At 57.0% G+C, this 20,138-nt stretch overlaps 5 protein-coding genes across 5 annotated transcripts; 3 read left to right on the forward strand and 2 right to left on the reverse strand.

The window, feature by feature from the left end:
- Positions 1–3,293: 3,293 nt before the first annotated feature.
- Positions 3,294–4,721, forward strand: HRG_08589 (ATP-dependent DNA helicase; the record flags this gene model as incomplete). The annotated part of the gene is made up of 1 exon (XM_044867060.1): positions 3,294–4,721. One exon carries the CDS (start codon positions 3,294–3,296, stop codon positions 4,719–4,721), a length of 1,428 nt encoding a protein of 475 aa, XP_044717947.1.
- A 2,697-nt stretch (positions 4,722–7,418) lies between these two features.
- Positions 7,419–10,561, forward strand: HRG_08590 (PIF1 protein; the record flags this gene model as incomplete). The annotated part of the gene is made up of 3 exons (XM_044867061.1): positions 7,419–8,042; positions 8,106–9,199; positions 9,274–10,561. The coding sequence occupies 3 exons, from the start codon at positions 7,419–7,421 to the stop codon at positions 10,559–10,561; spliced, it is 3,006 nt and encodes a 1,001-aa protein (XP_044717948.1).
- Positions 10,562–14,261: 3,700 nt separating this feature from the next.
- On the reverse strand, positions 14,262–14,897 carry HRG_08591 (uncharacterized protein; the record flags this gene model as incomplete). The annotated part of the gene is made up of 1 exon (XM_044867062.1): positions 14,262–14,897. The coding sequence occupies one exon, from the start codon at positions 14,895–14,897 to the stop codon at positions 14,262–14,264; it is 636 nt and encodes a 211-aa protein (XP_044717949.1).
- A 1,477-nt stretch (positions 14,898–16,374) lies between these two features.
- On the forward strand, positions 16,375–16,859 carry HRG_08592 (DDE superfamily endonuclease domain-containing protein; the record flags this gene model as incomplete). The annotated part of the gene is made up of 4 exons (XM_044867063.1): positions 16,375–16,387; positions 16,442–16,701; positions 16,760–16,782; positions 16,832–16,859. The coding sequence occupies 4 exons, from the start codon at positions 16,375–16,377 to the stop codon at positions 16,857–16,859; spliced, it is 324 nt and encodes a 107-aa protein (XP_044717950.1).
- Positions 16,860–18,225: 1,366 nt separating this feature from the next.
- Positions 18,226–19,919, reverse strand: HRG_08593 (cytochrome p450 domain-containing protein; the record flags this gene model as incomplete). The annotated part of the gene is made up of 4 exons (XM_044867064.1): positions 18,226–18,689; positions 18,746–19,354; positions 19,412–19,697; positions 19,785–19,919. 4 exons carry the CDS (start codon positions 19,917–19,919, stop codon positions 18,226–18,228), a joined length of 1,494 nt encoding a protein of 497 aa, XP_044717951.1.
- Positions 19,920–20,138: the final 219 nt, after the last annotated feature.

A 20,138-nucleotide genomic window follows, 5' to 3' on the forward strand; every position in this document is an offset into this window, starting at 1 on the left:
TGCCGCTGTTGCTGTTGCCCGCGAGGCTGTGACTGTTGCGAAGCTGGTGAGGTAGCTGCTGCTGCCGCTGCTGACGAGGCCACAGGTGCAGTTACAGCGGCTGTTGCAACGGCTGCAGTCGTGGCCACAGGTGCGAAGGCTATGGCTCTGGCTGGTCTGCGGCGCCGGGCAATGACTCGAGGATCGCGAATTCGTCTGTATGGGTCTGTGACAGCAAGATCCTGCCGTAGAAGCCAGTGGTTGTCCCACAAGTTCAAGGGCAAGGGTCTTGTAGCTATAACTTTGCGGCTAGTCCCTCCTTGGACCTGGAGGTACGAGGCGATAATATGCTTGCAGGGCAGCCCGTATTGGGCAGTGAAGCTATTCCCACATTCCCAAGTGGCCGCTCTTGTGGTTTGAGGAGGCCGGCCGAGGCGGCTAGTGCCTGTTTCTGTACAAGCTCGAGAGACGGATATGACGCCTTCTCGACGGCTTCCTCATATAATGGTAGCCGGAACAGGTCGCGAGTCCGTCGTGATTCGCGCTCAACGGTCCGATCATGGTGTTCTCGTGAGGTTGAGGCTTGTAGTTGCAAGGCATGATATAATTCAAGCAGGTTCGACTGGCCGTTGCGAAGGAAGGTGCGAGAGCTTGAGTGAAGGGATTCACAAGGCGAGGTCGTTGTGTGGCCCCAGTTGCGGTAACGGCAGACCCAAGCGCGCGCCCATTGCGTTCGTACAGGCATCCAGACCTCTTCCACATACCTAAGAATAATGTGCTGGTCTGAGAAGGCGCCTTTGACGATGCCCCAGCGGCTGTTGAACTCGTCCTCGGTCGGGGCATACACTACGGACCGGAAGGCTGTTGTGAAGGCACAGGGCCTCTTTTTCGGCAGTGGCTCCGGTAGCTGCAGAGCGCCCGGGTCTTCATCGTCTTGGGGCTCTTGCGGCGGGTCAAATGGGTCGTCATCGTCATAGTCGCCAAGCCAGCGCTTCTTCGCGTTTGTAGTGATGTTCTTCATGATATGCCACGTACAGACCTGTAGCTGTGAGTCCGGGAAGGTAGCCGTCAATGCAGCGCGCGCAGCGTCATAGTCAGTGATGATAACGTGTGGGATAAAGGCATTGCCGTCAGCCTCGCCTCTTAGCCTTGCCTTTGACTGTAACCACTCGCGAAGCTGTATAAAACACCAGGTAAATGCGTTTGTGTCTTCGGAAGGACTAAACAGAAAGCCACAGGAAGATAGAGCCCAAGGCAGTGATTCCATTGATCTCTAGCAGCTTGAGGCCATATCTATTCGTGTTGTTCGTTACGTCGGCCATCATAAGGTGTGAATGTTGTGCCCAAAGCCGCAAGGCAGGGTCAAGGCCCACAATCTGGTAGAAGAAGCGATCCTCATCGTCAAGTAGCTCTTTATGGAAGGCACCTTCCTCGTCGAGCCTGGCAATAAGCGCTTGTGTGGATGTATGTGCCCCAAGCTCCCGGAGACGAAGCCGGGCACAGATATTCGCGATGTCTTGCTCTGTTGCAAGTAGCCGCGGGCTCTTAGCCCGAAGAGCAAGAAGGATCTGCCGCGCCGTTAAGCCAGCATCGCGAGATAAGTCTTTAACCTGCTGGAGTTGATGTGGATGAAGGCGCCGGTATTCTGGGAAGGCGCCGGCCCTATTGGCCTCATGGTTGTGCCTTGGGCACATCACAGAGATCCGCCAGAGGTCTCCCTCTAGCTTCAGGCGCACAACCTTGACTCTAAACGGGCAGGAAGTCCGCCTGGTGCCAGTCTTCCGGAGTCCTAACGAGGCTGACTTGTATTCACGGCCGCCGCATGCGCATACGATGTCGTAACGGCGTGGGGCCCATGTTCGTAGTTGCTTGGCTTGAACTTAACTATGGCGTAGCCTTGGCAGCGCGCATGCCGCTGGAGCTCGTCAAACGCATCGTCAAAGGTCTCAAAGAGTGGCATATTGTTTGGCGGGGGCTGGAGAAGCATCTTGGAGAAAGAACGGGTTGATTAGCTGCTTTGTGGCGGTTGTGTGGCTCTTGGAAATTAGCTACGCAGACGCGATGTGGTATTGCGAGGTGGGTGGTTATCACGAGTTATTTTGGCTTGCGGTGTTGTACCAGGAGGCACTGCTTGCCGCGACGCCAATTGTGTGTATTATGTGTGTTACGCGTCTACGTGTGGAGTCTTGCCAAGTACGGTAAGGTGCACAGGGAGACTAAAAATCGGGCACAGGGAGCGGAAAGGGGGCCGGCCCGTTTCGGGTCTTATCAGCTAAGGGGCCAAACGCTTTCGAATTGGACCTACCACCAACGATGAAAATCCACCGGGTTATTAACGCTAGCCGACTACTTAAAGCGCCCTCGGATCCGGTACCAGGACAGACCTACGAACCGCCCCGCCGGTAGTCATACAGGGGAATCCGAGTGGGAGATCGACCAAGTCCTTGCATCCAGGATTGCCAGGGAAAGCTGCAATACCAGGTTAGTTGGAAGGGTTGGGACCCGGACCCAGATTGGTATCTAGCGAGTAACTTCAAAAACGCTCCGCTAGCCCTACAACACTTCCACAACGCCCACCCCGATAAGCCTGGCCCTCCGGGCCGCTTAGCTGCATGGATCCAAGCAGCGGCGACGGACCAAATCGCCCTAGACACACCAGATGACGACCTCCCGACTCAACGGCAAGACAACACAAAAATGAGGCGACAACGGGTAACGAAGTAGGTATGTCTCTGGGTATTGGCATTACGGCATTGGTCAGAGCTCGGGGCGAGCTCTCCGGAAGGAGGGGGTAGTGTCAGGGCCCTACCTGGGACCCCTGGGTTACCGTGACACACCTGGGGACTACTACGGAAACCGCGGACGGGCACGGCACCCGCGGACGGGCACGGGCACGGGCAGCTCCGACGGTAGGTACGGGCAGCCCCGTCATCCAGGTCCGAAGCGACAGGGAGGATATGAGGAGGTCACGGCGTTAGGAGTTATGTGGTTTTCTTTCCTCTTCATCTTAGTATTCTTTCGTTACAGAGTATCTTGCTAGCTTTGTCTGCAGTCTCCTTTCGCTCGCCGTGACATTCTACCGGGCGTTCCACGACGCCGGCACGCTACCGACCGCGACGTGCACGCTGTGCTACCGGAAGCAGGCCAGGGTGGAGCTCAGGGAGATGGCGTGGGAGGGCTGGTCGCGGAGCGGCGCGGCGCAGGGAGGCGGGCGGTCGCCGTTCGGGTGCCGAAGCTGCTTCCCCGAGGGCACGCCGGTGCCGGTATGCGCCGAGTGCGCGCGGCGGGTCGGGCGCGACGGCGCATCGGCGGCGATGCACCTCCACCGGCGGCTCGGCTGCGAGCACCTATACCCGGACGAGCTCAAGGACTTGACGCCGGTCGAGGAGAAGCTGATCGCCCTCAACTCGTGCTACGGCTTCGTGACAAAGTACAGTATTCCCGGCGGCCAGAGGCAGAGCGTGAGGTACCCGAGGCACGTCAAGGGCCACATCACAGTATTCCCAAACGACGTCCAGGGGCTCGCGACCAAGGTGCTCCAGCACCCGCTGCTCCGGGTCATGGACGAGATCCACGTCTCGTGGCAGGGCGCCGAGAGGCCCGGGCCGCGGGACCTGTCGGGCCTGCTGTCGGTGCGGCGGCGGGCGGTCGAGAGGGCGCTGGCGTGGCTCAAGGATAACAACCCGCTGTACGGCGAGGTCGAGATCGACACGGCCGAGATGGACAGCTGGGGGGAGCCGGCGCACGGGGTGCCGGCGGTTGTGCTGGAGCGGCTGGAGCGGGACGAGCCGTCGGCGCGAGAGAGAACGCAGACGGCGCACGTGGTGCCGCCGACGGAGCGGGCCCTCGACGACGAGGGCGCCGTCGAGATTGAGGAGGTGCTCGCGATGCTGAGGCAGGGCCGGGACCCCGCAGAGGGCAGAGGGGACGTCGCGCTCACACGAGAGGGCGAGGGTAGCGGCGAGAACGCAGAAGACGCTAGGCCCGAAGAGGATGGGGACATCATCAATGAGGTAACGTCGTCGAGCATGTTCCCCCTCGACGGGGCGCCCGACGTGGCGGACGCCGACAAGATCCGGTTCGCCCGCGAGGCCATCGGGCTTACAGGCCCGAGGACGTGGGTTAGTATGGCAGCCGGAGAAGCGGCGGGTGGCAGCGGCCGCGGCGGGGATAGCGAGGCCTATATACAGGTGCGGCGCGGCGAAGACTTTGCCGACTCCGCGGACGCGTCCTTCTTCGCCAAGGCCTTCCCGACCCTCTTCCCCTTCGGGCTAGGCGGCCCGAGGCTCGCCGACGAGGCCGGCGCGGGCGACGGCGCGGCCCCTAGCGCCGGCCCACGGGGCGCCGAGGCGGAGCAGGTCGCAGAGAGTCTCACATCGACGCGGAACATGAGGCTAAGAGCGTGGGCCGATATTGTGCTACGGCGCCACGGCGGCCGGTTCGCAACACACCCCATCTTCGCCTTCCTCGTCTTCAATATGAGCGTGCGGTCCAGGAACCGCCAGGCCAGTATGCTAGGCATGACGAGGAAGAACTTCCCAATGGTCGAGAGGCTGCTAAAGTCGTTAACGGCGCAGAGACTCGAGGCGGCGAGGGTCGAGCTCGAGGCCACGGGTAAGACAGGCGACGAAGGGGTGAAGGAGCTGCTACGGTCCCTATCGGTGTTTGGGCATCGGCAGCCGATGTCGAGGGAAAGCCGGCTTAGCATGCGGAAGAAGATACTTTCGCTTATCATTAGGTAGGCCCCCTTTCCGCTCCCTGTGCCCGATTTTTAGTCTCCCTGTGCACCTTACCGTATTAGGTAGAAGCATCGCGAATCGGCCAAGACATGCATTTGTGTGTGCAACACACCAATTAGAAGGTAGTCACGGATTGTAGAGTCTTGCGTTGAACATTATGAACTTGAAGCTATTCGCACATTTCCTCCATATCTTCTAGCCGCATTACAAGCTCATACGGCTGCCGCATTGCGTGGCCTCTTTTCCGCCGTGGCGAGCGTTCCCCTTTCCTCTAACTGTAGCGTTACTTATCTGCGAAGCCGGGAGCGGCATGAATCCTCCTTCCACTGATGTAAGGGTGCTAGAAAGAGGGTCGAGGACCCAAGGGTAAAGAGACGAGGGCGCTCGCGATGCCCCGTTGAGAACCTCCTTGACGCGGCGGCCGCGGCGGCTCGTGATATTCGAAGGCGGAGGGTAGCCGCCGCATAAGTTGGGTGGCAGACTCTGAGCGCCGGAAAGTCTGCGGCTGCTGGTATGAGGTCGGTTGTGTAGGCGTTTGACGGATCACGATGTCGGCTTGTGGTGTTGACACCGACCACGAAGCTATAGCCGGCCCAATGCCAAGATAGTTGCCAATAGCCTCAAGCCGCGAAAGCACTGTCTGCAAGACTGGCTGCCGCTGTTGCTGTTGCCCGCGAGGCTGTGACTGTTGCGAAGCTGGTGGGGTAGCTGCTGCTGCCGCTGCTGACGAGGCCACAGGTGCAGTTACAGCGGCTGTTGCAACGGCTGCAGTCGTGGCCACAGGTGCAAAGGCTATGGCTCTGGCTGGTCTGCGGCGCCGGGCAATGACTCGAGGATCGCGAATTCGTCTGTATGGGTCTGTGACGGCAAGATCCTGCCGTAGAAGCCAGTGGCTGTCCCACAAGTTCAAGGGCAAGGGTCTTGTAGCTATAACTTTGCGGCTAGTCCCCTTCCCTTGGACCTGGAGGTACGAGGCGATAATATGCTTGCAGGGCAGCCCGTATTGGGCAGTGAAGCTATTCCCACATTCCCCAAGTGGCCGCTCTTGTGGTTTGAGGAGGCCGGCCGAGGCGGCTAGTGCCTGTTTCTGTACAAGCTCGAGAGACCGATATGACGCCTTCTCGACGGCATCCTCATATAATGGTAGCCGGAACGGGTCGCGAGTCCGTCGTGATTCGCGCTCAACGGTCCGATCATGGTGTTCTCGTGAGGTTGAGGCTTGTAGTTGCAAGGCATGATATAATTCAAGCAGGTTCGACTGGCCGTTGCGAAGGAAGGTGCGAGCTTGAGTGAAGGGATTCACAAGGCGAGGTCGTTGTGTGGCCCCAGTTGCGGTAACGGCAGACCCAAGCGCGCGCCCATTGTGTTCGTACAGGCATCCAGATCTCTTCTACATACCTAAGAATAATGTGCTGGTCTGAGAAGGCGCCTTTGACGATGCCCCAGCGGCTGTTGAACTCGTCCTCGGTCGGGGCATACACTACGGACCGGAAGGCTGTTGTGAAGGCACAGGGCCTCTTTTTCCGGCAGTGGCTCCGGTAGCTGCAGAGCGCCCGGGGTCTTCATCGTCTTGGGGCTCTTGCGGCGGGTCAAATGGGTCATCATCGTCATAGTCGCCAAGCCAGCGCTTCTTCGCGTTTGTAGTGATGTTCTTCATGATATGCCACGTACAGACCTGTAGCTGCGAGTCCGGGAAGGTAGCCGACAATGCAGCGCGCGCAGCAGCGTCATAGTCCGTGATGATAACGTGTGGGATAAAGGCATTGCCGTCAGCCTCGCCTCTTAGCCTTGCCTTTGACTGTAACCACTCGCGAAGCTGTATAAAACACCAGGTAAATGCGTTCGTGTCTTCGGAAGGATTAAACAGAAAGCCACAGGAAGATAGAGCCCAAGGCAGTGATTCCATTGATCTCTAGCAGCTTGAGGCCATATCTATTCGTGTTGTTCGTTACGTCGGCCATCATGAGGTGTGAATGTTGTGCCCAAAGCCGCAAGGCAGGGTCAAGGCCCACAATCTGGTAGAAGAAGCGATCCTCATCGTCAAGTAGCTCTTTATGGAAGGCACCTTCCTCGTCGAGCCTGGCAATAAGCGCTTGTGTGGATGTATGTGCCCCAAGCTCCCGGAGACGAAGCCGGGCACAGATATTCGCGATGTCCTGCTCTGTTGCAAGTAGCCGCGGGTTCTTAGCCCGAAGAGCAAGAAGGATCTGCCGCGCCGTTAAGCCAGCATCGCGAGATAAATCTTTAACCTGCTGGAGTTGATGTGGATGAAGGCGCCGGTATTCTGGGAAGGCGCCGGCCCTATTGGCCTCATGGTTGTGCCTTGGGCACATCACAGAGACTCGCCAGAGGCCTCCCTCTAGCTTCAGGCGCACAACCTTGACTCTAAACGGGCAGGAAGTCCGCCTAGTGCCAGTCTTCCGGAGTCCTAACGAGGCTGACTTGTATTCACGGCCGCCGCATGCGCATACGATGTCGTAACGGCGTGGGAGCCCATGTTCGTAGTTGCTTGGCTTGAACTTAACTATGGCGTAGCCTTGGCAGCGCGCATGCCGCTGGAGCTCGTCAAACGCATCGTCAAAGGTCTCAAAGAGTGGCATATTGTTTGGCGGGGCTGGAGAAGCATCTTGACAAAAGAACGGTTTGATTAGCTGCTTTGTGGCGGTTGTGTGCCTCTGGAAACTTAGCTGCGCAGACGCGATGTGGTATTGCGAGGTGGGTGGTTATCACGAGTTATTTTGGCTTGTGGTGTTGTACCAGGAGGCTGCTTGCCGCGACGCCAATTGTGTGTATTATGGTGTGTTACGCGTCTACGTGTGGAGTCTTGCCAAGTACGGTAAGGTGCACAGGGAGACTAAAAATCGGGCACAGGGAGCGGAAAGGGGGCCCATTAGGTATGGGGTGCCGGTCATCTGGTTTACGCTAAACCCGAACGACATCACGAACCTGGTGAAGCTACGGCTAGCGGCGCACCGCGGCCGCGACGGCGACGCGGCCGAGGCCTTCCTAAGAGACCTAGGGACTGCGTATAAGCGGACACAGCTAGCCATCTCGGACCCGATGAGCTCGGCCGTCTTTTTCCACCGGGAGATGACGCTCTTCTTCGAGCACTACGTCAGGACCGGGGAGGAGTCGGTGTTCGGGCACGTCGGAGCGTACTACGGGGCCGTAGAGACGAACGAGCGAGGCGCCCTCCACCTCCACGGGCTCCTCTGGCTTAAGGGTAACAGGGGGCTCGGCGAGGCGCTCGCGGGCGCCGACACGGGGGAGCAGGCGGCGTACCGGGAGCGGATCGTCCGATATATAGATAGCGTCTTCTCCGAGGTAAGGCGGCCGAGGGGCCAAACCACAGCAGACCCAGGAGCCAAGGCTAACTTAGGGGCGCAGGAGCTAGACGCAGAAAGTTACTACGTTGTACAGGTGGAGAGGTCAGCCACGGCGGACATATCGTCACAGCTTTACGACGTCGCCCGCTTCACGGACGCCTTCGACGAGGAGGCCAACTTCTGCGCGGGCGCGACGCAGGTCCACACGCACAGCGCGACCTGCGTCAAGTACTCGCTCGGCGCCGGGGCTCGCAAAGGGGACCTCTGCCGGTTCAAGGCGCCGTGGAGGCTGGTGGAGAGGACAGCGTTGACGGCGGACGGGGTGCTCGAGGTCCGGCGGACGCACAGCATGGTGAACCGGTGGAACAGGGCGATGGCGGTCGGGCTGCGGCACAACCACGACATCTCGTTCATCGCGACGCAGCGCAAGACCATGGCCCTGATCTACTACATCACCAACTATGCGACAAAGGTCGAGGACCCGATATGGAAGCGGGTAGCCGCCGCTGCCGAGCTGCTGCCTACCTTGGAGCCGACGGCAGAGAGCGATAACACTAGCACCGACCGCGACGCCGGCCAGGGGACCGAGTCCAGAGACAAGGTAGCGGCGGACCCCGTACAGGAAAACAAGACTCGGGTATTCCTACTAAAGGCAGCGAACCGAGTCTTTACAGAGCGGTCGCTATCGCAGGTCGAGGTAATAGCGCACCTTCTAGGGTACCCGGCCGAATTTAGCAGCGGCGCAGCGTGGGCATATATAAATGTAAACCAGCTCTACTGGGCCGTCTTCCGCCGGTGGCAACACCTCCGACAGGTAAGCGGCGCGGCGGCGACGGGCGACGGGCCGGACGAGACGGTCGTCGTCGAGGCAGCGGGGCCGAGGCTGCCGCTCGTCGAGGCCTACCAGCATAGAGGCGAGCTCCTACAGGGACTCTGCCTTTATGACTACGCATCACTAGTCAGGCTAAAGAGGCGGGACGATGCTGGCGTGGATGGCTGCGTAGGCTGGGGCGAGATATCCTTCACGGAGAGCTGGGCGTTAGGGAAGGGCTGGGTGCAGGCGCTTAGGCGGCTAGGTAAGGGGGCGATGGTATGCCTCGACGGATACTTGAGCAAGGATTTTAGCGAGGAAGACGAGGACCCCTATCACCAGAGGTGCGTGTCGCAAGATGGAGGCTAGCATCCGCCAAGACGGCCTAGGTAAGAAGGTCGCTACTAACTAAACATAGGGCAGCGGTACAGCACCTCGCGCTCTTCGTGCCGTGGGGGAAATTTCTTAGCGAGGAAGTAGGCGACATTAAAGACATCTGGGCGCGGGCACGGGAGCTGCTAACACCGAGGGTCGCCCGGCTTACAGATAACGTACAGCTCCTTCGGAGGTCGGCAGAGGACGCGAAGCGCGATGCTAAGCAGTGGGCTGCCACGTCCGAGGAAGGCGAGTTGACGGCGGCGCGGGCGGAGGGGGAGGGCGGCGAGGCCGCCGAGCAGCGGCGGCAGCACGACAAGGCGCACGCGCTGTGGCGTCGCTTCACGACGGTCGTCATGCTCGACGAGCAGATGCGGGCCGCCGGCGACCCCGAGCTGCGGCGGCTGCTCGGGCGGATCCGGCGCGGCGAGCAGGACCGGTCGGACCTAGAGCTGCTCAACTCGAGGTGCCACCGGCCCGGCACGCGGATCGCGTGGGAGACGGGGGTGACGGTGGTGACGCCGCTGAACCGGAACCGCTGGAACCTCAACCTCGAGGCGGCGCTCGCGTTCCAGGTACTGCAGCAGACGGCGGCGCGCGTCTTCCTATCCGAGCATAAGTGGAAGGGGGGCGAGCCGACGGAGGAGGAGGCGGTGCTGATGCTCGGCCAGGGCGATGACAGCGCGACGCCGGTGCCGGCCGTCTTCGTCTTCGTGCCCGGGATGCCGGTCGTCGTAAACCAGAACACGCACCAGGGGCTGAAGGTGGTGAACGGGGCCGGGTACACGGCGGTGGCGGTGATCCCAGACCGCGCCTTTCCCGGCCACCGGGTCTCGGCGGAGCTGACGGTGCACTTCGGGCCGCCGGCGGGCCTCGTGCTGGCGTCGGAGACGACCAAGGACTTCCACTTCGTCGGGATGCCGGCGGGGACGATCCTGCTGACGCCCATCAGCGTGAAGATCACGGCGCAGCGGAAGCGGCCCTGGCAGCGCAACGACGTCAGCCGGCGGGGCCTGCCGTGCGCCGCGGCCTTCGCCTGCACCGACTACAAGGTGCAGGGCGGGACGATAGAGCGCGTCGCGCTCGAGCTGCGGGGGGCGAGGACGGCGACGGTCGAGGGCAGGGCGGTGGCGTCGCCGTGCGACCCCTACAGCCTCTACGTACAGCTCTCGCGGTGCCCGACGCTCGACGGCATCACGCTAGTGTCGGAGGTGCGGGAGCGGGACTTCATAGGGAACCGGGTGCCAGAGGAGATGACGGCGGCGCAGGCACGGCTAGAGGAGCTAAGCAGGCAGACGACACGGGAGGCAGGCAGCCTGCTCCGTGGCTAAAGGTGGGCGGCATTGGGGTCATAATATATTTAAGGCGAGGGAAGGCATGTCCTAGAGGATTGTGATAGCACAAAGGAAGGATAAGGAGAACGACAGGGCCAGCAGCCAAACCATACACTAGATGGACCAATTAGAAGGAAGGCCCCAAAGAGGTCGAAAAGGGGTCATCTTAATCGTCCTGTGTGCCCTTTTTATCCATCCTGTATGCTAGCCGCATTAGGTTAAAGCGCGATGCCCTGTAAATACAGGGCATCTAATCCCCTATAGTCTTTAATTCTGCCCTCAAGATGGCCCTTCCTAGCAGCCCTTGCCACTATAACCTCCCTGTAAGTGCGGCGCCCTGGCGATGCACGCATACAAATTGCCCATAACACCACGCTTCGTGCGCGATGCCTCTCGTGATACTACAACTTCACACGTAGCCGTACGACCACCAGATCTTCGCACCGCGCCCAACGCCCACACACGCACCAATCGACCCGGATTTTCGCTCACGATGCTTCTCCTGCCTCCGCCGAGCGATATGCCGCTATTTTCACGTCTCGAGGACGCCGTTAGCGCTATTGAGCTTCATGCCCGCGTCCAGGGGTATGCCGTCATCAAGTATAAGCCGAGTAATTACCGGGGTGGAAAGCCCCGTCGGCTAGACCTCGTATGCGCTTGCGGCGGACGAGGCTACGTAACCTCCTCCGCCGGCCTTCGCCGTGCCGGCTCGAGGAAGACTAATTGCCCCTTCGCAGCTAAGATAGTACAGCGGCAGCTCGATGGCGACCAATGGAGGGTTATAGTGATCAATCCGGATCATAACCATGACCCCAGCCCGCCGGGCGCCTTCCCGGAATACCGCCGCTTGTCTGACCCGCAAGTGAAGCATGTGGAGATGCTCGCTGCTGACGCCGGCGTTACGGCACGGCAGATCTTGCTCTCGCTACGAGCGGCTAGCCGTAGCCGCGTCTTAGCTACTGAGCAGGACATCATGAACATCATCGCCCGGCTTCATCGGCACCGTCTTGGAGCCCATACGTCAACCCAGGCGCTTATAGCCTTACTCGATCGCGAAGGCGTCTACCATAAAGAGAGGCTTGACGATGAAAACCGCTTTAAGTATCAGTTTATCGGCCTTGACGAGGACCTCGAACTTTGGAGTCAACATTCCCACCTTATGATGGCAGACGTCACAAATAACACGAACCAGTACGGCCTCAAGTTGCTCGAGATCAACGGGATCACTTCCCTAGGCACTGTCTTTCCCGTGGCCTTCTGTTTAGTGCCCAGAGAAGACACCCCGGCCTTTACTTGGTGTTTTGAGCAGCTTCGAGAGTGGGTGACAGCTAAGGCAGAAGAGCACGGGCGACCTCGCGATACCTTCATCCCGTACGTCGTGATTACTGACTACGATAGCGCGGCGCGAGCCGCGCTTGCTGCTACTTTTCCTATCGCTCAGCTTCAAGTGTGTACGTGGCATATCATGAAGAACGTCTCTACGTATGCCCGGCGCCACTGGCAAGGGGATAATGACGATCCATTCGAAGCAGAATCGCGCCGCGAACACGGTCATGACCCAGGCCGCTGGTCCAGCTGCCCAGGGAAAAGCGGCCCGGGAGAATTCGTCACGGCATTCAAATCCCTCCTCTACGCACCAGACGAAGCGGAATTCGATAAGCGTTGGGATGCCCTCACTCTCGGCTTCACAGACCAGCCGAGGCTCGTGAAATATCTCGAAGACACTTGGCTGCACGTACGCCGTCGGTTCCTATGTCGCTCTTGAAGCCACCATGATAAAGGGCCTAGTTAAATAACCACCTCCTCCCACTAATCTGCCACCCAAAAGTGGGTCAATGTGGCGCATCGCCGCACACAACGTCCGGCCGGCCCCAGTGCACAAACGAGACCCAAGGCACAAGGCCCAAGGCACACAACGCAAGTGAAGCCGGCCGCGATGCACAGAACACATAGAAATGCCACTTTTCTAGGAGTCATTAGACCCGCATCGTCAATTCAAGAGCACTATAACTACAAGGGCTATAAAGGGCATTCCTCCGCCATCTCCCTTAGCGCAAGGGCGTTAGCCTCATCAAGCCGTTCCATCGTATCAAAGTCACAGTCGCCTGCCAAAGGGTCGTCTTCATCCTCTGCTTCTTCCCCAAGTGAAGGCATCGTGACCCGCTGTGAGGTCCACTGTGAAGCCGGCTGTGTTGCCTGCGTTATACGTACGTGGATTGTGCCCTGGGTCTCGTCGGCAAGCTCATTGTCAGAGTTATTATCTTGCCAGCTTCTCGGCGCAGCTGTGCCCGGCTCGTACGAATCGCCGTGTTGACGAAGGTATTCTAAGCCGCGTGCGGTGGAGGTTGTAGCAGCAATAGCAGCAGCAGCGGCTGGCCTGCCTCTGCCTTTGCCGGCGGCCTTGCCGTCAGCCTTGCGCTTGCGAGTGGATTTCTTCGTGCCCGGCAACGCGGCCGGCGCTGTGGAAGGCGGCGATGCTTCGGCACGTTCAATAGCCTCAACGACCTCGAATTCGGAGGCATCGCGGCGGGTGGTTTTCTCGAGGTTCAATGAGCCCTTGGGCCGGCCCTTGCCACGCACAGGCAGCGGCTCTTGTGGCACATCGTCGGGCCGCTGTGGGCGCTGTCGATGCCAGAATTCGTCTACCTCGCTCATCTCAAAGGGTATAACGCCGGCGCCGCCGCGGGCGCTGCCTTGAAGCCGGCCAAAGATATCATGACGGCACGGCAGGCCGAGTGTTGACTTGAAGGCACAGTGATGCTGACGATCACAGCGGCCAGGAGGCGGTTCCGCCTTTTCGTCGGTAGCGGCAACGTTCCTCGGCACAGCACGGCATCCAGCCCCTATCTGTAGGACTGGCCACCTAGCCAAATTGGGCCGGATTTTCGAGAACAGTGGCTGCAGCACTGCTATTGCAACCTTGTGGCCTGTGGCCTGCTGGTGACTTGAGATTTCCTCTGCCTGATGCCTCCAGAAGGCCTGTAGGCGCTGGAAAACAGAGGTCAGGTCGCCCGTTGAGGACCAGAGGAACCTCTTCATCGTAGAGTGCATGCCTTCTATAATAGAAGTAGTCCTATGGCCAAGGTGCCTATGCCGGTCAACGAAGCACAAGACGAACTTTTCCTTCCAGGGGTCTAGCCACGTATTTATAGCGTATGCCACAGCGGCCGGGGGGTGCCCAGCGGTCTTGAACGCCTGTAGCCGTGTGTTAAAGAGGTCATCTTCAGGGGCGTTGACGAGGCTGGCCCAGTCTTGGAGGAAGGCTGTGAATTCGGGGGCCCTGACGGTGCGGTTGCCTTCCTTCGTTGGACCAGGAAAATGGGCCTTCGTCTTCGCAAGGATATTCTTGTTGATATGCCAGCGGCACAGTAGGTGAAGCACTGCAGCTAACTCCGGGATAGAAAGGAGGGCATTCATAAGCGCAGCTCCCGGTCCGTGACTATCACCCGCGGCAGAGGAATTCCTTCCTGTACAGCTAGCTCAACGAGGCACTGCAGGGCCCACTGGTAGTGACCCTCTGTCTCTCCTGTGAGGAACGTAGCGGCTATAGAGAAGGTCTTCCTCTCTGACGTGGAGCCACAGAAGTTGAGGACAGGCATCCTGAACCTATTGGTCTTATACGTACAGTCAAGCAGCAAGGCGTGCCAGAACTGACGCCAAAGGTTGATGCCAGAGCGCGGGGCCACAAAGAGGGCAGTTAGCCGATTCTCCCGTCACGTGCATCGCGAAAGAAGCCGAAGGACGAGTCTTTGAGAAGGTCATAGAGGAATTGTATGGGCGTACGATTGGCAAGTTCCTCGCGCCGGTGTGCCGCGAGGGCGTTCGCGATGTGTGCCCCCTGTATGCCGCCGAGACTAGGGTCTTCGTGGACTAGGCCACGAAGGTGTGCCGCGATGAGATATGGGCGGAGGCCGCAGTTGTATAAGTGTATTATATGCTTGCGGCGTTGGCTGATGACTTCGGCACGGAAGCCGCTGTGTGTGATAGCTGGAGTAAAGGGATGATTGTGAGGCTCGCACTTCGCGGTAGGCTGCACAGTCCAGCCGCCTCCCGCTCCAGGCTGCTTCTTAAGCCCAAGGGCGAACTTGCAGTCGGTGCATTGTGACGATGTGTTCGGCCGGCTCTTCGACTCGTGTACGCCTGGGTCGTGGTTATCAACGTACGGGCCGTACTTCGTGCAGACGAGCAACACATAGGTCGGCGCACGAGCCGAAGGCTTCGCATTCCGGCGCCTAAGGCCAAAGCCTATCTCCCAGCCTACGGTCTTGCAGGCACGAGTAGCCTCGGCCTCGGACTCGTAGGTGGTAGAGAACACAGTGCTCATGGACTCCATAGCGGCGAGTGGTACGGTGACGTGGGTGGCACGGTCGTGACGTGGCGGCGCGGCGGTGATAACGGCGTTGCAACCGATTAAGGCGTTGTTAAGATATCGCGAAAAGCTTCACTTACGGTTGACTGTGTGATGTTGCGCGGCGTGCCTTGTGTGCCAGGGAGGTTTTTGCGTTACGCCACCTTTACCTTAAAGGTGCGCCACATTGACCCACTTTTGGGTGGCAGATTAGTGGGAGGAGGTGGTTATTTAACTAGGCCCTTGGGCATTATAGCCTTTTCCTCCCCTGCATGCCCCCTTGGCTGGCAGCTGCGAAGCGGGGTGATCCTTTTTTTTCACCGTATATTTCGACCATATCGCCATTCATTCAAGATTTTGATGAATGAATTGAATAAAGACTCCTGATTTTCGATTCGTCGAATTTGAAGACCTTACCCGATTCCGCTTCATTCAATTCAAGGGTCCCGAGGCCGATTCGACTTCAAAATCTTCAAATATCAGCCCTAGTTGCCAAGTGGAGCGGCGAGGGCCTCAACCAATCGCTTTTGAGCCGGTCGCTGAGGACAAATGGGAGTGTTCACAGTCGCTTGTTTGGCAAACCCAATACCTTGCAATTCTCTTCCTTTCTTTCTCTCCAGCTTTAGGATATTTAGGATACTCGTTGCAGCCGCTCAGCTACCATGCCCCACCCCCCTTTCGGTAACACCCACCTTTCGGTAGCGCATTAGAAAATATCCCCACCAAAAACCATCAATTTCACTTACACCGATTCCAGCCAGCTTTGAAGATATTCACAAGCCGTCACTTGGAGTAGATAGAGGATTGATTGAATTCTACTTTTCGATGGTTGAATGTTTGTACAGGGTCTGTGGCCTGTGCGTACCTTGCACGCGAAATTACCATCCAACCCCCTAATCTCCTTCCGCCTCCTGACGATGATTCTTCTCGTTATTCCTCCACCACAAGACCAAAATGACCTTAAAGCGGCCTCGGAGTATTTATACGAAGGATATTATGGCTAATGCGATAATTGATGTCACAAAAAACGGCTTGTCGCAGTACCGCGCCGCCCAAAAGTATGACATACCTCAGCAGTCTATTTCCGACAGACTCAAAGGCCAGGTAGCCCTGGCTGATCAGATCCAGCCTCGTCAACTCTTGAGTAAGTCTCAGGAAGCTCGCTTGGTTTCTTGGATCCTCCGCCAAGAGTCTCTCGGCTATGCTCCCTCCCACAGTCAGATCCGCGCATGTGTGGAGGCTCTTATGAAGCAACTGAACAACGAGCGGACAGTGGGGTGCAACTGGGTCTCTAAATTCATCAATCGCCATCCGGACATCAAGAACAAGCGTGGAGACGTCAGGAAGCTAACCGATTTAATGCTTTTACGCCTCGGGCGGTTCACTGGTTCTTCGATATCAGGAAAAGGAGTATGGATGGATTAAACCAGAAAATACCGTGAATGTTGACGAAGGCGGTATTATGTCTGGCTTTGGTGAGTATTTGGCTTGTCTTTCATTACTTTTACTAACCAGACTCTTTTTGCCAGGTTTGGATAGTCTTGTGGTTGGGAGTGCAGACCCAAAACGGAAGGCTCTTCTGAAAGGGCCACAGTCCCGCAACTGGACCTCATTTATTGAAGCTATCACCGCGGACGGCCGTGTCCTTACCCCTGGCATTATCTTTAAGGGCAAAGAACTTCAGAAACAGTGGTTCTTGACGGAATTCGGCAAAATAGCCAACTGGCATTACATAACGTCGCCCAACGGATGGACGGACAACCATATCGCTATTGAGTGGCTTGAGAGGGTCTATTTGCCCCAGACGCGACCAGCCGATGGCTCAGATGCTAGATTGATCATATTAGATGGACATGGAAGTCATGCAACGGTGCGTTTCTTTATCCACCTCTGTAGGAATTACTGTTAACCGGGACCAGGATGCATGGATGGCCACATGCTTTTTGAACAACGTTTATTGCTGTTACCTTCCTGCCCACTGCTCTCATGGCCTCCAGCCGTTAGATAACGGGGTATTCAATGCCTCCAAGGCAGCTTACCGGAAAGAACTTCAGAAATTGACCTGTTTGACCGATTCTGCGCCTGTTCATAAGGTCAATTTTATACGGGCATATGCTAAAGCGCGCGAGGTTGGAATGACGGCAAAGAATATATTGTCCGGCTGGAGGTCACTGGAATTGGCCGATCTCACGATCCAAGGCATTGCGGCATCCAGAAATTCACGCGGACATTGTAGAGACGTCTCCAAAGTCCGCGCCATTTTGGGTTCTGATGATACGCCAAGAAACAGCCGCCAGATTCGCGATTTCGGAAAGAACAAGACTCCTGGCACCCGGAGACGATACGCCGTGATAGCTAGAGGCTTTGAAGCCCAAGAACAGACGCTTGCCGAGCACAGCAACAGAATCGCGAAGCTAGAGGAAGAAGTGGCCCGGCTGCAGAGAGGCAAGAAGAGGAGAGCAATTCCGAACCCGAACAGACGGTTCATGACTCTCAGTGAAGCTTTGGTGGCTGAGGCCATTCCCAAATTAAAAGCCAAGAGATAGCCGTTGTGCTGAATTCTGACACAGAGGAGGAGGCGGTCTCAGAGGTGGAGACAGCTTCAGTGATCGAAGTCAAGGTGGCACCCGAAGCCCTTCCAGTCACCACCAGATCCGGGCGAATGGTAAAAAAGCGCCGGTACATATAAGAGCGTCCATTTCTCTACGGAATGATATTTTTTTGTGTTTATAATGTTAAGTTCTGATCATATTTCATGTAGTTCAAATGGTAGACTTTTGGTGGAGAATTTTTCAATTGCGCTACCGAAAGGTGGGTGTTACCGAAAAGGGGGTGGGGCATGGTAGTTGTCAACATACTTAGTGGAGACCGTTACATGGAACGACCAGAATGGATCTATATTGCATCACTCCGTATACGACAAAGAAGGTCGCGCGTCACATGAGATCACATGGGAGAAAGACAATTTCAAGTGCGAGAAACGCGAATTGTTAATAGAGAGCAGTCGTAAACGCTCCTACTGCGGCAGGCAAGCGGCAGGCCGGCCCCGGCTCGCTCGGATTCCGGAGCCAGTTGAGAGACGGAGGAAGGGCCGAAAGGGAAAGATTTCGACGTCTGTTCGGCTCCGACCTAGCCAGGTTGAAAGCCACTCCCCTCAATCCACTACCCGTGCCACCCATGGAATGCATCGACTGCCAAATTGGAAACACCAGTCACACGGCCTCCGTAAGACGGCCCCCGTAGCAAATTGGTTCCGCCCGCATAGCAACTGCCAAAAAGAATGGCCGAGTTGTGCGTTGCTCCAGGCTCAGCTTCATCCTGTAAGTTTCCATAGGAAGGGATCCAGAGACTTCCGCTCCCTAATCAAGAGACGAGCTGCAGGATCGGGAAACATATCGCTGTCAATCGTAAAATTGGCGGGCCTCTTTGCACCAGCGGGAAAATTAAATTCGTACCGTAGAAGCAGGTGAGATAGAATCAACTTCATTTCGTTGGCAGCATAGAACCGGCCGGGACACGCGTATCTCCCGTATCCGAAGGCCATGTTGCTAGAGTTGGTCATGGTGAACATGAATCGATGTGCTTTCTCGGCTTGAGCCGGATCCTCGCGCAGTTTAGAGTATCTGAAAGGGTCAAATTTGGAGGGCGCGGCGGGCCCGGGGACGAGACCAGGATCCTGCAGAATGGCATTCGAAGGCACTGCGACGCGAGTCCCAGGCGGAAGAAAGGTGCCGTCAGAGAGTGTCATTGGATTATGAAAGATGCGGTTAAAAGTCACTGTGAACATGTCAGCTATCTCTTGGCCGTATTCTTTATGCAAACACCTTACTTACAGAGAAACACGGGACTGAATCGCTGTGACTCCTTTAAAAGGCTGTCCAACTTATAGAGTCGACTGAGGAGAGTTTTGTCCCATCGGCCGACGTCGAACAATGCGTTGGCGGCTTCTGTTCTAAGCGGCTCGAAATATTCTGGGTGTGCACATAGATCATACAGCGCCTGCGTCATCGTCAAGGCCGTTGTATGTATTGAAGTCAAACTCAGGATGAGCATCCGCTGGGCCAAGTTGTCGAGAGATCGCTCTCGGCCAGTCGCTTCGTCCATCATCCACTGCAAGATATCCGTAGGCTTCGCATAGTTCGGCCCCAGCTCCTTCTTAGAAGCCTGACGTGAATTCAAAATGCCGCCGATGATTTTTCGAGAAGTTGCAACGTTTGTGAGCAGCGCCCTGTAGGAAGGCATTAGGGGGGCGACAACTGGTCGGAGCCAGCGCGGGAGCATCCGTAGAGCCATGCCAGTGATGAAAAGATTCTTGCTGTACTCAGCCGTTGCTGTGTGCCATTCTTCGTTCCGACACTCTTCCGGGCCAAGAAACACCCTGGAAGAAATGTGGGCAACAGTCCGCGCCAGGAGGTGGTTTATATCAACCTGAAACCATTGGTCTGTGGGAATACAACCTAAGACAATGACCCTAAAGAGTTATGGCCGATGGGTCTTACCTTTACATTCGGGAATTTCTTTCTTCAGAGCAAGGTCTAGTTCAGTCTTCATGATGGAAGTGAGAAGGCCCAGGTTTGGGGTCAGTCTTTGCTGGATCACTCTGTTTTGTAGATCGCTCTCCAGAAAAACCGTGCCGCGAGTATAGTCACCGATAAAGTCATGGATGAAAGGCTCAACAGAGCGTACTTTATCCTGTGAAAGGGCACGAATCTCATCAACATATTTGGGTGTGAGGATGACGATGTCAGCCCCAATGCGCCGAACTTGAAACAGGGAATCCTTGAACTTGATTGAAGCATAAACGTTAGACCATCAGCACTTAAGCTTCCCACGCAATTGGTTATTCTGTCACCTCCCTCACGAATCACTGACCTGATGATAACCCTGACGAATAATGGAAGGCCCGTCTCGCACAAATCGGAGACGGACCAGCCAAGTAGGCTCCCAATAGCTTCGATATCCGGCGAACGGAACTTTGACTTCAGCTTTAAGCAGTGTCAAAGACATGGACGCCAAGAACAATGACACCACTCCCAAAGCAATAGCAGTCTGCACATTAATTCCGTTTTGTTGGATGTGATCCAACTCAAAAGTGAATAATAAAGGCCAAGTCATGGTTGTAGTATTATTGTTCATGTTGGTCATTCGAACATTTGAATGGAGTGTTGACAAGCGTAACAAAAGCAGAGTATAGTTCGACAGCCTCAATGAAGCATGATCAGTCCC

Source organism: Hirsutella rhossiliensis (assembly GCF_020360975.1).
Source record: "Hirsutella rhossiliensis strain HR02 chromosome Unknown scaffold00010, whole genome shotgun sequence".
Taxonomy (NCBI): domain Eukaryota; kingdom Fungi; phylum Ascomycota; class Sordariomycetes; order Hypocreales; family Ophiocordycipitaceae; genus Hirsutella; species Hirsutella rhossiliensis.